General features: G+C 40.7%; 1 protein-coding gene across 2 annotated transcripts in view; it reads right to left on the bottom strand.

Moving 5' to 3' along the window:
* LOC106584313 (solute carrier family 53 member 1) overlaps nt 1-13,671 on the bottom strand; it is a 103,420-nt gene that overhangs the window by 23,824 nt on the left and 65,925 nt on the right. For both annotated transcript variants that reach the window (XM_082968006.1, XM_014169421.3), the window contains exon 3: nt 11,223-11,324. In XM_082968006.1, coding sequence (XP_082824132.1) covers nt 11,223-11,324 — 102 coding nt within the window. The remainder of the gene's footprint in view (nt 1-11,222; nt 11,325-13,671) is intronic.

The raw sequence follows: 13,671 nt of genomic DNA on the forward strand, positions 1-13,671 counted from the left end.
TAGTTAGGAGTACGGCAAACACCTTATTTCTTTGGTTCCTCAATATACATTTACCATATTAAACGTAGGCTATGTGTTACAGCACTACTTTTGGTGTCCCGCTCAGGAATTGCTCTTGAGAAAATGTAATGTAATTGTCCCCTCCAAAGTTGATATCAGATTTTCGCCCCTGCCCTCAGGGCAGTCAAGCAATGCATTCCGCCAAGAGTCATTCAAACGCCAAGACCGCATTTCAAATGTTATTTGTATACCTAACAATCAGCAAATGTAAATTGTTTAAAGCACACGTTTACAAGTCTCAGTCGCAAATGACAGCTCCAATAAGCCACCTATGGTGAACGAGAGACTCGTAGAATCATGACTCTTTCGAGTTTTCAGTTCGTCATTCGCCGGTCAGTGGTCCTGTGTGCTCTGTGCATTACTGACTCAAATGAACGAAATTCGTCAAAATATTTGTTGTTTTGACTGAACGAGTCGAAAAGATCTGAGTCAGCAAAAATAGCCTTGCTTCCCATCACCACTTTTGCCAGAAAACGTGGTTATTACCTACAATGACCATAATCCATTGCGTACCTACTTATCCATTTATTTTTTATTTTTATGCCTGCTACAGGAGTACGCACGATCAAGAGGGATAGCAGGGTATCTGTATGAAACAGAAAGTTACATTTAGGAGTTTTTAAGTCGTTTTATTGCAACTTGGAATGCAATTTAAGACCAATTTTGAGGTCTGCGAGCGCAACACACTTGCTAATGTTCCCCTTCAGAAATAAGCACAAAAACATTTGAGCAAAATATACAGCTCTGTTACTGTAAAAACATGCAGTCAACTCTCCATCTGGAGAGCTAGGCTACTGGGTGCAGGCTTTTGATCCAGCCCTCTCAAACACACCTGAGTCAGCTTCAAGGTCCTGTTGAGCAGTTGATTTGTAAAATCTGGATTGTTAGAGAAGGCTGGAACAAAAGTATGTAGTACACACCCAATAGCTCTCTTGGATGTAAATATTATATGCTATAGTCCAACATTAGAACATTAGCCCTACAACCTACATTTGATTTAAAAAAAACAAATTCCCTTATTCAGTGAATCAGGTATATAATGGCTATACTTCAAATCCAAATAATTTTATTGGTCACATACACATATTTAGCAGATGTTATTGCGGGTGAAGCGAAATGAATGCAAGGTAGCTAAAACATGTTTATTTATTTATGATCCTGCTAAAATATTTCAGTGGTCAGGGTAAGTGAGATCTATTGACTAACATGAATACAGTTGAAGTCGAAAGTTTACATACACCTTAGCCAAATACATTTAAACTCAATTTTTCACAATTCCTGACATTTAATCCTAGTAAAAATTCCCTGTCTTAGGTCAGTTAGGATCACCACTTTATTTTAAGAATGTGAAATGTCAGAATAATAGTAGAGAAAATGATTTATTTCAGCTTTTATTTCTTTCATCACATTCCCAATGGGTCAGAAGTTAACATGCACTGAATTAGTATTTGGTAGCATTGCCTTTAAATTGTTTAACTTTGGTCAAACGTTTCGGGTAGCCTTCCACAAGCTTCCCAGAAAAGGTTGGGTGAATTTTGGCCCATTCCTCCTGACAGAGCTGGTGTAACTGAGTTAGGTTTGTAGGCCTCCTTGCTCGCACACACTTTTTCAGATCTGCCCACACATTTTCTATGGGATTGAGGTCAGGGATTTGTCATGGCCACTCCAATACCTTGACTTTGTTGTCCTTAAGCCATTTTGCCACAACTTTGGAAGAATGCTTGGGGTCATTGTCCATTTGGAAGACCCATTTGCGACCAAGCTTTAACTTCCTGACTGATGTCTTGAGATTTTTCTTCAAAATATCCACAAAATGTTCCTCCCTCATGATGCCATCTATTTTGTGAAGTGCATCAGTCCCTCCTGCAGCAAAGCACCCACACAACATGATGCTGCCACCCCCGTCCTTCACGGTTGGGATGGTGTTCTTCGGCTTACAGGAATCCCCCCTTTTCCTCTAAACACAACAATGGTCATTATGGCCAAACAGTTCTATTTTTGTTTCATCAGACGAGGACATTTCTCCAAAAAGTACGATCTTTGTCCCAATGTGCAGTTGCAAACCGTAGTCTGGCTTTTTTATGGCGGTTTTGGAGCAGTGGCGTCTTCCTTGCTGAGCGGCTTTTCAGGTTATGTCGATATAGGACTCGTTTTACTGTGGATTATTATACTTTTGTACCTGTTTCCTCGAGCATCTTCACAAGGTCCTTTGCTGTTGTTCTGGGATTGATTTGCACTTTTCGCACCAAAGTACGTTCATCTCTAGGAGACAGAACGCGTCTCCTTCCTGAGCGGTATGACGGCTGCGTGGTCCCATGGTGTTTAGACTTGCGTACTATTGTTTGTACAGATGAACGTGGTACCTTCAGGCGTTTGGAAATTGCTCCCAAGGATGAACCAGACTTGTGGAGGTCTACGATTCTTTTTCTGAGGTCTTGGCTGATTTATTTTGAATTTTCCCATGATGTCAAGCAAAGAGGCACTGAGTTTGAAGGTAGGCCTTGAAATACATCCACAGGTACACCTCCAATTGACTCAAATGATGTCAATTAGCTTATCAGAAGCTTCTAAAGCCATGGCATCATTTTCTGGAATTTTCCAAGCTGTTTAAAGGTACAGTTAACTTAGTGTATGTAAACTTCTGACCCACTGGAATTGTGATACAGTGAGTTATAATTGAAATAATCTGTCTGTAAACAATTGTTGGAAAAATGACTTGTGTCATGCACAAAGTAGATGTCCTAACCGACTTGCCAAAACGATAGTTTGTTAACAAGAAATTTGTGGAGTGGTTGAAAAACGAGTTTTAATGACTCCAACCTAAGTCTATGTAAACTTCCGACTTCAAGTGTATTTATATGGTTGTCATAATGACATGGCTACATTTGAATACAGGAAAATCGGAGCTTTCCAACAATGCCAGATTTATTTCTCATATCCCAATATTGATAGATCAGGAAACCGTTACAAACAGAGTAAACATCATGGTTTAAAAACGCACCCATTCATGAGTGCGTGATGGCTATTCGCGGTTATTCGCGAGTACCACTGGAATTTTTTTAGGACACGGCAATTACATTAATACATGGTAATAATAGCTAGCCCATTCCTAGACCCTAACTACCTTTAGCATGTATTCATAAAGGTATCTTCTGGCCGGTGGAGTTTTGTTAAGAGCCCCGATGCTCGTTCTGAACGTCAACACCCATCGCTTGCGGTAGGTACGGTTTTGGAAACATAAGGAACATATCTTTTATATCAGCGAGAAATAATTATTAAAAAACAAAAGGTTAAATTACTACACACCTTTACAGTGCCTTGCAAAAGTATTCACCCCCTTGGCATTTTTCCTATATTGTTGCATTACAACCTGTAAATTAAATGGATTTTTATTTGGATTTCATGTAATGGACATACACAAAATAGTCCAAATTGTTTAAAAAAATTCAACAACAAAAAAACGGAAAAGATGTGCGTGCATATGTATTCACCCCCTTTGCTATGAAGCCCCTAAATAAGATCTGATGCAACCAATTACCTTCAGAAGTCACATAATTAGTTAAATGAAGTCCACCTGTGTGCAATCTAAGTGTCACATGATCTGTCACATGATCTCAGTATTAATACACCTGTTCTGAAAGGCCCCAGAGTCTGCAACACCACTAAGCAAGGGGCACCACCAAGCAAGCGGCACCATGAAGACCAAGGAGCTCTCCAAACAGGTCAGGGACAAAGTTGTGGAGAAGTACAGATCAGGGTTGGGTTATAAAAAAAGATCAGAAACTTTGAACATCCCACTGAGCACCATTAAATCCATTATTAAAAAATTGAAAGAATATGGCACCACAACAAACCTGCCAAGAGAGGGCCGCCCACCAAAACTCACGGACCAGGCAAGGAGGGCATTAATCAGAAGGGCAAAAGAGAGACCAAAGATAACCCTGAAGGAGCTGCAAAGCTCCACAGCGGAGATTGGAGTATCTGTCTGTAGGACCACTTTAAGCCGTACACTCCACAGAGCTGGGCTTTACAAAAGAGTGGCCAGAAAAAAGCCATTACTTAAAGAAAAAAATAAGCAAACACGTTTGGTGAAGAAGAAGAATATGAAGAAGGTACCCTGGTCAGATGAGACTAAAATTGAGCTTTTCAGCCATCAAGGATAACGCTATGTCTGGTGCAAACCCAACACCTCTCATCACCCCGAGAACACGATCCCCACAGTGAAGCATGGTGGTGGCAGCATCATGCTGTGGGGATGTTTTTCATCGGCAGTGACTGGGAAACTGAATTGAATTGAAGGAATGAATTGAAGAATTGAAGGAATGATGGAATTGAAGGAATGATGGATGGCGCTAAATACAGGGACATTCTTGAGGGAAACCTGTTTCAATCTTCCAGAGATTTGAGACTGGGATGGAGGTTCACCTTCCAGCAGGACAATGACCCTAAGCATACTGCTAAAGCAACTCTCAAGTGGTTTAAGGGGAAACATTTAAATGTCTTGGAATGGCCTAGTCAAAGCTCAGACCTCAATCCAATTGAGAATCTGTGGTATGACTTAAAGATTGCTGTACACCAGTGGAACCCATCCAACTTGAAGGAGCTGGAGCAGTTTTGCCTTGAAGAATGGGCAAAAATCCCAGTGGCTAGATGTGCCAAGCTTATAGAGACATAAATACCCCAAGAGACTTGCAGCTATAATTACTGCAAAAGGTGGCTCTACAAAGTATTGACTTTGGGGGGGTGAATAGTTATGCACGCTCAAGTTTTCCGTTTTTTTTGTCTTATTTCTTGTTTGTTTCACAATAAAACATATTTTGCATCTTCAAATTGGTAGGCATGTTGTGTAAATAAAATGATACAAACCCCCCAAAAAATCTATTTTAATTCCAGGTTGTAAGACAACAAAATAGGAAAAATGCCAAGGGGGGCTGAATACTTTCGCAAGCCACTGTATAAGGTTAGTGTTCTCACAAGGCCATCTCGCCATGTTACAGCACTTGTTTATGGAAGACAGATGGAAGACAGAGACAACCACCTGTGCTAATTAGCTATCTTCGCTATCTAGCGTGCTCAAACCCCTCTGTGTACGCGTAACTGGAGAAAGTGTAGTTCCTAGGCTGGAGGCACACAGACGTATGGATCTGGGCAAAACTGCCGCAGTAAATGTATATATTTGTTTGAAAGATTCTTTCTCTCTGATATGAAAGATAAGTTCCATATGTTTTGAAGAATGTTTCACAAGCGATGATTACTGACATTTCTAAACATTAAAACAGAGCGTAGGGATTGTAGTTAACATGGTCTTACTGGTAAACGGTGCTTATAGCTGAGAGGCCTTGGGATAAGGCAGAATGCCTTTGTTAATGCCTTGTGTCCCCGAGAGCAAACTAATGGCTAGCTAGCAAACTAACTAGTGAGCAAACAAGCTGTTTCCAATTGACTATCTAGTTAGTGTTGTTATTGCCTATCAAATTGTATAAATCAAATTCTCTCTTCCCTCCACTGGCAATGACACAACTCACACTGGTACACGACGCACACAGCCACGCACATGTAGATACCGTAGCTCTCTAGAGCTTGCATTTTGAAAGTGCGCCTCGGTAGGAGTATCATTTTATGTTTTCCTTTTTGCCGAGGTGGCAACAATTTAGCAGTGGTCCAATATAACGGAAACAACATCTTCGGTCACATTTTTTTAAGACCTTTGAAAACAGAATTTAAGACAATTTAAGACTTATCAACACCTTTACTTTAGATAAAAAGTCCTAAAAAGTCTTAAATTAATTTAAGGACCCATGGACACCCTAGGATGGAGAGCAGTTGCTTCGTGTGGTATCTCTAACTGAAAATTCATGAGTGATTGCTAGTGGGTATTCAGCAGTCATAAAATATGCCTTATTTACTTTGAAGAACTACTAAAATTGTGTTTTACTTAGATGGCATAGGCAGGTAGCCTAGTGGCTAGAGCATTGGGCCAATAACCAAAAGGTTGGTGGATCGAATCCCCGAGCTGACAAGGTAAAAATCTGATGTTTTTCCCCTGAACAAGGCAGTTAACCTGCTGTTCCTAGGCCATCATTGTAACTAAGAATTTGTTCTTAACTGACTTGCCTAGTTAAATAAAAAGATGAGATGATGACCTGGAATGACATAGTAAGGTCATCAAATAAAACAAATGTAATAATACACAACTTAAATATTCTATTAAAATGAAATAATGTGAATAAATGATGGTTAATAAGTTTTAAGCAGAAAATGGGCAGTCACTACCATCATGGGCCTTTTATTAATTGTTTTATTCTGTGTTGTTACAGTATTCAACCCACATAATGCATAGTGTATTTGTTACGGATACAGGTAGTGTGTATCCTGTATTTGTATTTCTTTTCTCTCCTTCTCCCCTCACAGGTGACAATCATCACTCCCCAATCAGTCATCAATCAGTCCCCAATCAGAAGACCCCAGATCAATCTTTGTGTTCATTCTCTCTCTCTCTCTCTCTCTCTCTCTCTCTCTCTCTCTCTCTCTGTGTCCCCCCCTCTCTCTCTCTGTGTCCCCCTCTCTCTCTCTCTGTGTCCCCCTCTCTCTCTCTCTCTCTGTGTCCCCCTCTCTCTCTCTCTCTGTGTCCCCCTCTCTCTCTCTCTCTCTCTCTCTCTCGATCTCTCTCTCTTGATCTCTTTTGTTTTTGCAACTACATGTCACATTTGTCCGGTAATCCTGAGAGTATTGTTTTGTTGTTTGATTGTTTGTTTGTTTGGTGGGAAAAGGGGGTACCAAGACAAGTCGCCCATGGGCATACATAACCCGTAGGAATACTTTGTCTAAGTACCCTAGTTAGAACTGGGCGGACCACCCACTGTATTTTTGGTTAGTTAGCTAGCTGTTCTTGAGGTAGGCTAGTCTAGCTTAGGGGTGTTTTTGGCTTATTGTTTCTTTGTTTGGGTCCAGCTCAGCCCCTTTTCTCACACTCCATTACCGTGTGTTTAGCAATAAACCTTTAGAGTTTGACGGTAAACTTAAGTTGTCTGTGGTTTTTGTTCTCACAGTTACTTGTCACTATTATAATTTGCATGATTTATGTTACGGGTCTCGTATCCATCCCCCCTAGACTGCAGGGCCAAAAGGGATTCGTAACAGTATTTCATGTACATTTAAAAAAAATAAAAAATTATAATCGACCCGAAACCGACCTCAAAAAGTACTAATTGCTCAGCAGTGCTAAAGGGGGAGGGGGGTCCAATTCCAGTTGTCACAATTTTTACAAAAAAAAATAACCCTCCCCCTTCATTGAATTACCTCAATAATAATTGTGACAGTTACTGTGGCCACTTTTTGTGGCATGCACAGTCGATGCTACACTGGGCTACGAGCCAGAAGGTTAAGGGTTCGCCGACCACCATGGACGAGCTCTCTCTTCCTGCTTGAGTCATTACAATATGTTGTTCAAAGTGGCTAGAGAGGATGCCGTAGGCTAGTAAGAGAGAAATAATAAATACCATTTTAAAATTATGACGAGCATTTGCTTCAGTTGCATCCCATTTAATAGGAGAGGAAACGCAAAACTGGCACCTGTCGTCATTCCTCGAACACATAGTATATGTTGATCATTATGACATTTGCCAAAATTGTTGTTATGTTGTTATTGTTCCTACTCTCTCATTAAAGAGATGGAGTCAAGATAGACCTATGCTATTGTAGGAAACTTTCTGAATGGACATAGAGAGAGTTAGCGAACTCACACACACACACACACACACCTATCAAAAGGATCTATCAATCAAAGCTACCAGCGCATCTCAAACACAAAAGCTAATCACATTTCTCCTTTCCAAAAAATGTAGGCCATTAAAAACCTAGGCCTAGCTTCACATCCTGACTGTTGAACAGAAAGTAGGCTACATTAGGATAATGCTAAAACAAGGCAAGTTTAAAGGGATCAGGAGAGAGAAAAATACAGTTGAAGTCAGAAGTTTACATACACTTAGGTTGGAGTCATTAAAACTCGTTCTTCAACCACTCCACAAATTTCTTGTTAACAAACTATCGTTTTGGCAAGTCGGTTAGGATATCTACTTTGTGCATGACACAAGTCATTTTTCCAACAATTGTTTACAAACACATTATTTCAATTATAATTCACTGTATCACAATTCCAGTTGGGCAGAAGTTTACATACACTAAGTTGACTGTGTCTTTAAACAGCTTGGAAAATTCCTGAAAATGATGTCATGGCTTTAGAAGCTTCTGATAGGCCAATTAACATAATTTGAGTCAATTTGAGGTGTACCTGTGGATGTATTTCAAGGCCTACCTTCAAACTCAGTGCCTCTTTTCTTGACATCATGGGAAAATCAAAAGAAATCAGTCAAGACCTCAGAAAAAAAATTGTAGACCTCCACAAGTCTGGTTCATCCTTGGGAGCAATTTCCAAACGCCTGAAGGTACCACGTTCATCTGTACAAACAATAGTACACAAGTATAAACACCATGGGACCGTCATACCACTCAGGAAGAAGACGCATTCTGTCTCCTAGAGATGAATGTACTTTGGTGCAAAAAGTGCAAATCAACCTTGTGAAGATGCTGGAGGAAACAGTTACAAAAGTATCTATAGCCACAGTAAAACGAGTCCTATATCGACATAACCTGAAAGGCCGCTCAGCAAGGAAGACGCCACTGCTCCAAAACCGCCATAAAAAAGCCAGACTACGGTTTGCAACTACACATGGGGACAAAGATCGTACTTTTTGGAGAAATGTCCTCGTCTGATGAAACAAAAATAGAACTGTTTGGCCATGATGACCATCGCTATGTTTGGAGGAAAAGGGGGGATGCTTGCAAGCCGAAGAACCCCATCCTAACCGTGAAGCACGGGGGTGGCAGCATCATGTTGTGGGGGTGCTTTGCTGCAGGAGGGACTGGTGCACTTCACAAAATAGATGGCATCACGAGGGAGGAAAATTATGTGGATATATTTAAGCAACATCTCAAGAAGTTATAGCTTGGTCGAAAATGGTTCTTCCAAATGGACAATGACCTCAAGCATACTTTAAGGACAACAAAGTCAAGGTATTGGAGTGGCCATCACAAAGCCTTGACCTCAATCCTATAGAACATTTGTGGGCAGAACTGAAAAAGTGTGTGCGAGCAAGGAGGCCTACAAACCTGACTCAGTTACACGAGCCCTGTCATGGGGGAAGCTTGTGGAAGGCTACCTGAAATGTTTGACCCAAGTTAAGCAATTTAAAGGCAATGCTACCAAATACTAATTGAGTGTATGTAAACTTCTGACCCACTGGGAATGTGATGAAAGCAATAAAAGCTGAAATAAATAGTTCTCTCTACTATTATTCTGACATTTCACATTCTTAAAATAAAGTGGTGATCCTAACTGATCTAAGACAGGGAATTTTTACTAGGATTAAATGTCAGGAATTATGAAAAACGGAGTTTAAATGTATTTGGCTAAGGTGTATGTAAATTTCCGACTTCAACTGTATCTATGCAATATGGTAGCCTAGCCTATGAAGATATTAACAAACATTAGAAAAATGGAAATAACATGCAACCTGTCCATAGGATCATTTTAGTTGAGCAATGGGTGGCTGACACTACATTTTAACTCCAGTGAGTGTAGGCCTATATGACATGTAGATCTGTGTAACCAGTTATTGATATGGTCAAACTCTGGCCAAATATACAGGTGAGCATACAAATTATGGAATAATAGGGCTACATAAATTTGCCTAACTTCTAAATTAGCCTACATCTCTTTCTGTCTTCACTGTTCCCTTCTTTCACAATTCTCCACTGGCATCACAGAATAAATGGCCTGAGTAGCCTCTCGCTCTCCTTATTTCTCTTGAACTAGCCTAGCCCATGCGAGTCCCAATAGCAATATTTGGTTGAGCAATTTGAAAAATAATTAGGAGAAGAATCACTCTTGCTTACTGAATATAACATTGGCTACACCGTTGGCAATAAACCTGCGGTGAAGTATGAATGACAAGAGTGCAGGCTACGTGTAGCTCGGATGTGAGGTGATCACATAGGCTGGTGGTGATAAATTGATACATTGCAGCACTGATGCAGTATATAAACGTAGCCTACACAGGAGAGACAGAGGGAAATCCATTAATTCATTCACATAACAAACCTGTCTTTTGTAGAACATGTGTTCCATTGGTCGAACCATAGGTTCGATAGGGGAGGCAAATGGGAAATTTGGCTAAGATGGGAAAAATAGGAAAAACTGCAAAATGGTGAATGTAATCCAGGAAACAACACACTATACCCTCCCCTGTACCCAATAAAAAAAGTACACAACCCTCCCCAAAGCAAAGAAAAAAGTTACTCCCTCCTCCCCCATTTTGGTCCCCCCCTCTCCCTAAGTAATTTTAGAACCGTCCCTTATTGAGCAACAGTGATGGGAAATCATTGTTTTTCAGAGGAAATAAAAACGAGGAGCAACAGAATTTTGGTCAGAGTCCCAGTTCTCTTTGGCAGTCCAACGTGGCCTGAGTTTATTTCAGCTTCATGCAAAGCTTCAATGGGAGGGGATGGGAGGGGATCTTTATTGGAGAAGAAAAACAAGGAAAGGCTTTAAGGAAAGGTTCATTAAAGTGGACACTAATAAATGCACCTTTTGAATACTTTGTTGGCTTCCCATCTAACTCGTATTATTACCAATAAAGTATGTGCTTTGGTACAGCATCAGCCCATTAAATGCAGTTCTACAAACAGCCTCTAGGGGCAGCAATGTTTCCTTATACCTCAGAGAAAAGGTTAATCAGCAGTACTGTATATGACATCTCATGTTACATGAGGCATATATACTCCCTCCCTGAAATGAACCAGGCCTCCTTTGCTAATTTGATCAGCCATGCTTAAATCAAAGTTCCCCACATTAGACAAAACATCACTTAGTTGACACACAAGTAAAGCTCATCACTCTACATGACACACAATGTACAACTGTATACATGTGCAAGACGTCAAGGCAATTACTAACTACTCCCAATGCATTGGAGGCTGACAGTTATGGCATTAGAAGTTAGCCTGCTGTGAGTGGGCAAACTGCAGATGCTCAGGGCCAATCAACAGGAGGGTCTTAGAGAGAATAACTCATATAGCAGCACTGCTCCATCAAATAGGCCTACCTGAATAGAATGTGTTGATCTTCAAAAGCTCTTTCTCACAATTCTGGAAAAACTTCTCCTCAAACTTGGCATAGTATCTCTTGACAGTGTCTTCATCTGTGACTGGAGAGGGAAAATAGAGACAGACAGAGACAGAGACAGAGAGAGAGACAGAGACAGAGACAGAGAGAGAGACAGAGACAGAGAGAGAGACAGAGAGAGAGAGAGAGACAGGTCAGTTTTCAGAGAAGAGGTACATTAGCTGCTTATCATAACAATATTCAACAAAAACACATTATGTAACCAATGAGAAACAATTCTATTTTTTTGGTGAGATACAAAAAAGAAACAATACAGAACATTCACAAACATCAACTACATCAGACCTGCCCAGAGCCACATGCTCACACCCTCATCTCCAGCACCCGCATCAGTCTCCGCCACATGGACTCAAACTGCACCATTTTGTTTCTCTCCGTTGCCCACGCACTATCAACATTTAGTTAATAAAGCATTTGACATTCCCATTGTGTTAACAATGGAAGATTGGTTGGTATTCAGTTTTTAAGTATACGTTAAAGTAAGATGAGTATCTCACTGCATCCTCATATGCCATGTCTTGAAATATGCAGACAGACGGGTTAAAAGTACATTTACATTGTAATACTACTTCTGACAGCCAACTTTCTAACTTCGCCCATAACTTATGGACTTTATAACATTACCAGAAGACATGGACTATTGAGTCATTGTTAGTTTTATACTTAAGACATGACTCTGCCATTGTGCTGTAGAATTTGTGAATTTTGTCTTGTATAATAAATTCTATACATATGTTTACACTGGATTAAGCATACATTTTTGTTAACTGTAATTTCGTTACTTATGTTCCAACATTCCCTCCATATTGTGCCAATATCAGGTCTTTTTAAGTCTTGGTTCCAATATATATTTTTTCTAAGAGATTGTCAGTTGGATAGGCTTTTAGATATGAGAAACAATTCATGAACACAAACCACTATTGAAACCAGCTTTTTGTGCAACAGTTCATGAATATGGTAATTGTAGACCGAGAGGAATGTGAGCATATTTTGGAGAAATACAGCTATCTGTTCCACATCCTTCAGGCTGATTCTCCTTAGACAACAATCAGTTTAAAGATTTAATGTCACTTGCACAAGTACAGTGAAATGCCTTTCTTGCGAGCTCTAACCCCAACAATGCAGTCATCAATATCAATGTAATACTGAAAATAACAAGGTAGAACAATAACACACGAGATATAAACAGAAGAAATAAGAAGTTCCAGTATTTACAATATGAAGGGATACTGGATTGATAGAGGTAGATATGTATAGGGGTTAGGCGACTAGACATTAGGATATATGATAAACAGAGTAGCAGCAGCATATATGATGATTGTTTGAGTCGGTGTGTGTAGATTCAGTATAAATGTACGTGTATATTATGTGTGTGTGAGCAAATTATGATCAATGCACTATCTTAAACAATGCTCTTTCTCATTCAGATCAGGGTAGATCAAACCAAGAGAGACAAATTAGTTCAAAAGGCCTTGATGGTGTTGTGAATCAGCATGATAACACTGAGACAAGGAAGATGAAGAAGAACATAGTAGACCTTGTCACAAACTACCCATGAAGTAGGAAGGAGTGAGCTAACCTCTGGCAGGCAGAGATAGATCAAGAGGGGTGACCCGGGTTGATAAAGTGGAGCCCAAGCCTCCTCTGCTAACTTAGCCTAAGGTAGGGAGACAGGGAGGCCCCGTCACCGGCAATGCGACTCATACCGCGGGATAATCTAAGGCTAGGACGCGCGGTGAACCTAGTAGGACCGTCTGGGAGGCGGCCCGCACTAGTCACCTCCACAATTGACAGAGTGTTTCTATTCAGCCCACAAAGGTCACCAACACGCCCCTGCCTCTCTCGTTCCTCTGATGGTACACAAGTGCTTGTTTTCCAAAGGCAGTAATTCACAGCGTATAAATAATTAAAATGTTAGGGACAAGCACAGGGCGGCAGGTAGCCTAGTGGTTAGAGCGTTGGGCCAGTATCTGAAAGGTTGCTGGATCGAATCCCTGAGCTGACAAGGTAAACATCTGTTGTTCTACCCCTGAGCAAGGCAGTTCTACCCCTGAGCAAGGCACTGTTACCTGGGTGCTGTGGATGTCAGTTATAGCAGACCCTGCACCTCTCTGATTCAGAGGGGTTGGGTTAAATGTGGAAGATGCATTCAGTTGTACAACTGACTAGGTGTCTTTCCTTTCCCACTGGCTCAGCTCAAAATAAGGGCACCTTTAATTTGGTTAAGGATTCTGGCTGAACCAGGCTGGGTCAGGAGTCTGTTCAGTAACCTCTCCTCCTGTGTTATGTTGTTTTAATCTCACAGTCATCCGCCACACAGAGTAACCCAACACCCCTGTGAGTTGCCCGGGGGATTCCTTCCTCTGTCT

Source organism: Salmo salar, chromosome 23 (assembly GCF_965601325.2).
Source record: "Salmo salar chromosome 23, fSalSal1, whole genome shotgun sequence".
Taxonomy (NCBI): domain Eukaryota; kingdom Metazoa; phylum Chordata; class Actinopteri; order Salmoniformes; family Salmonidae; genus Salmo; species Salmo salar.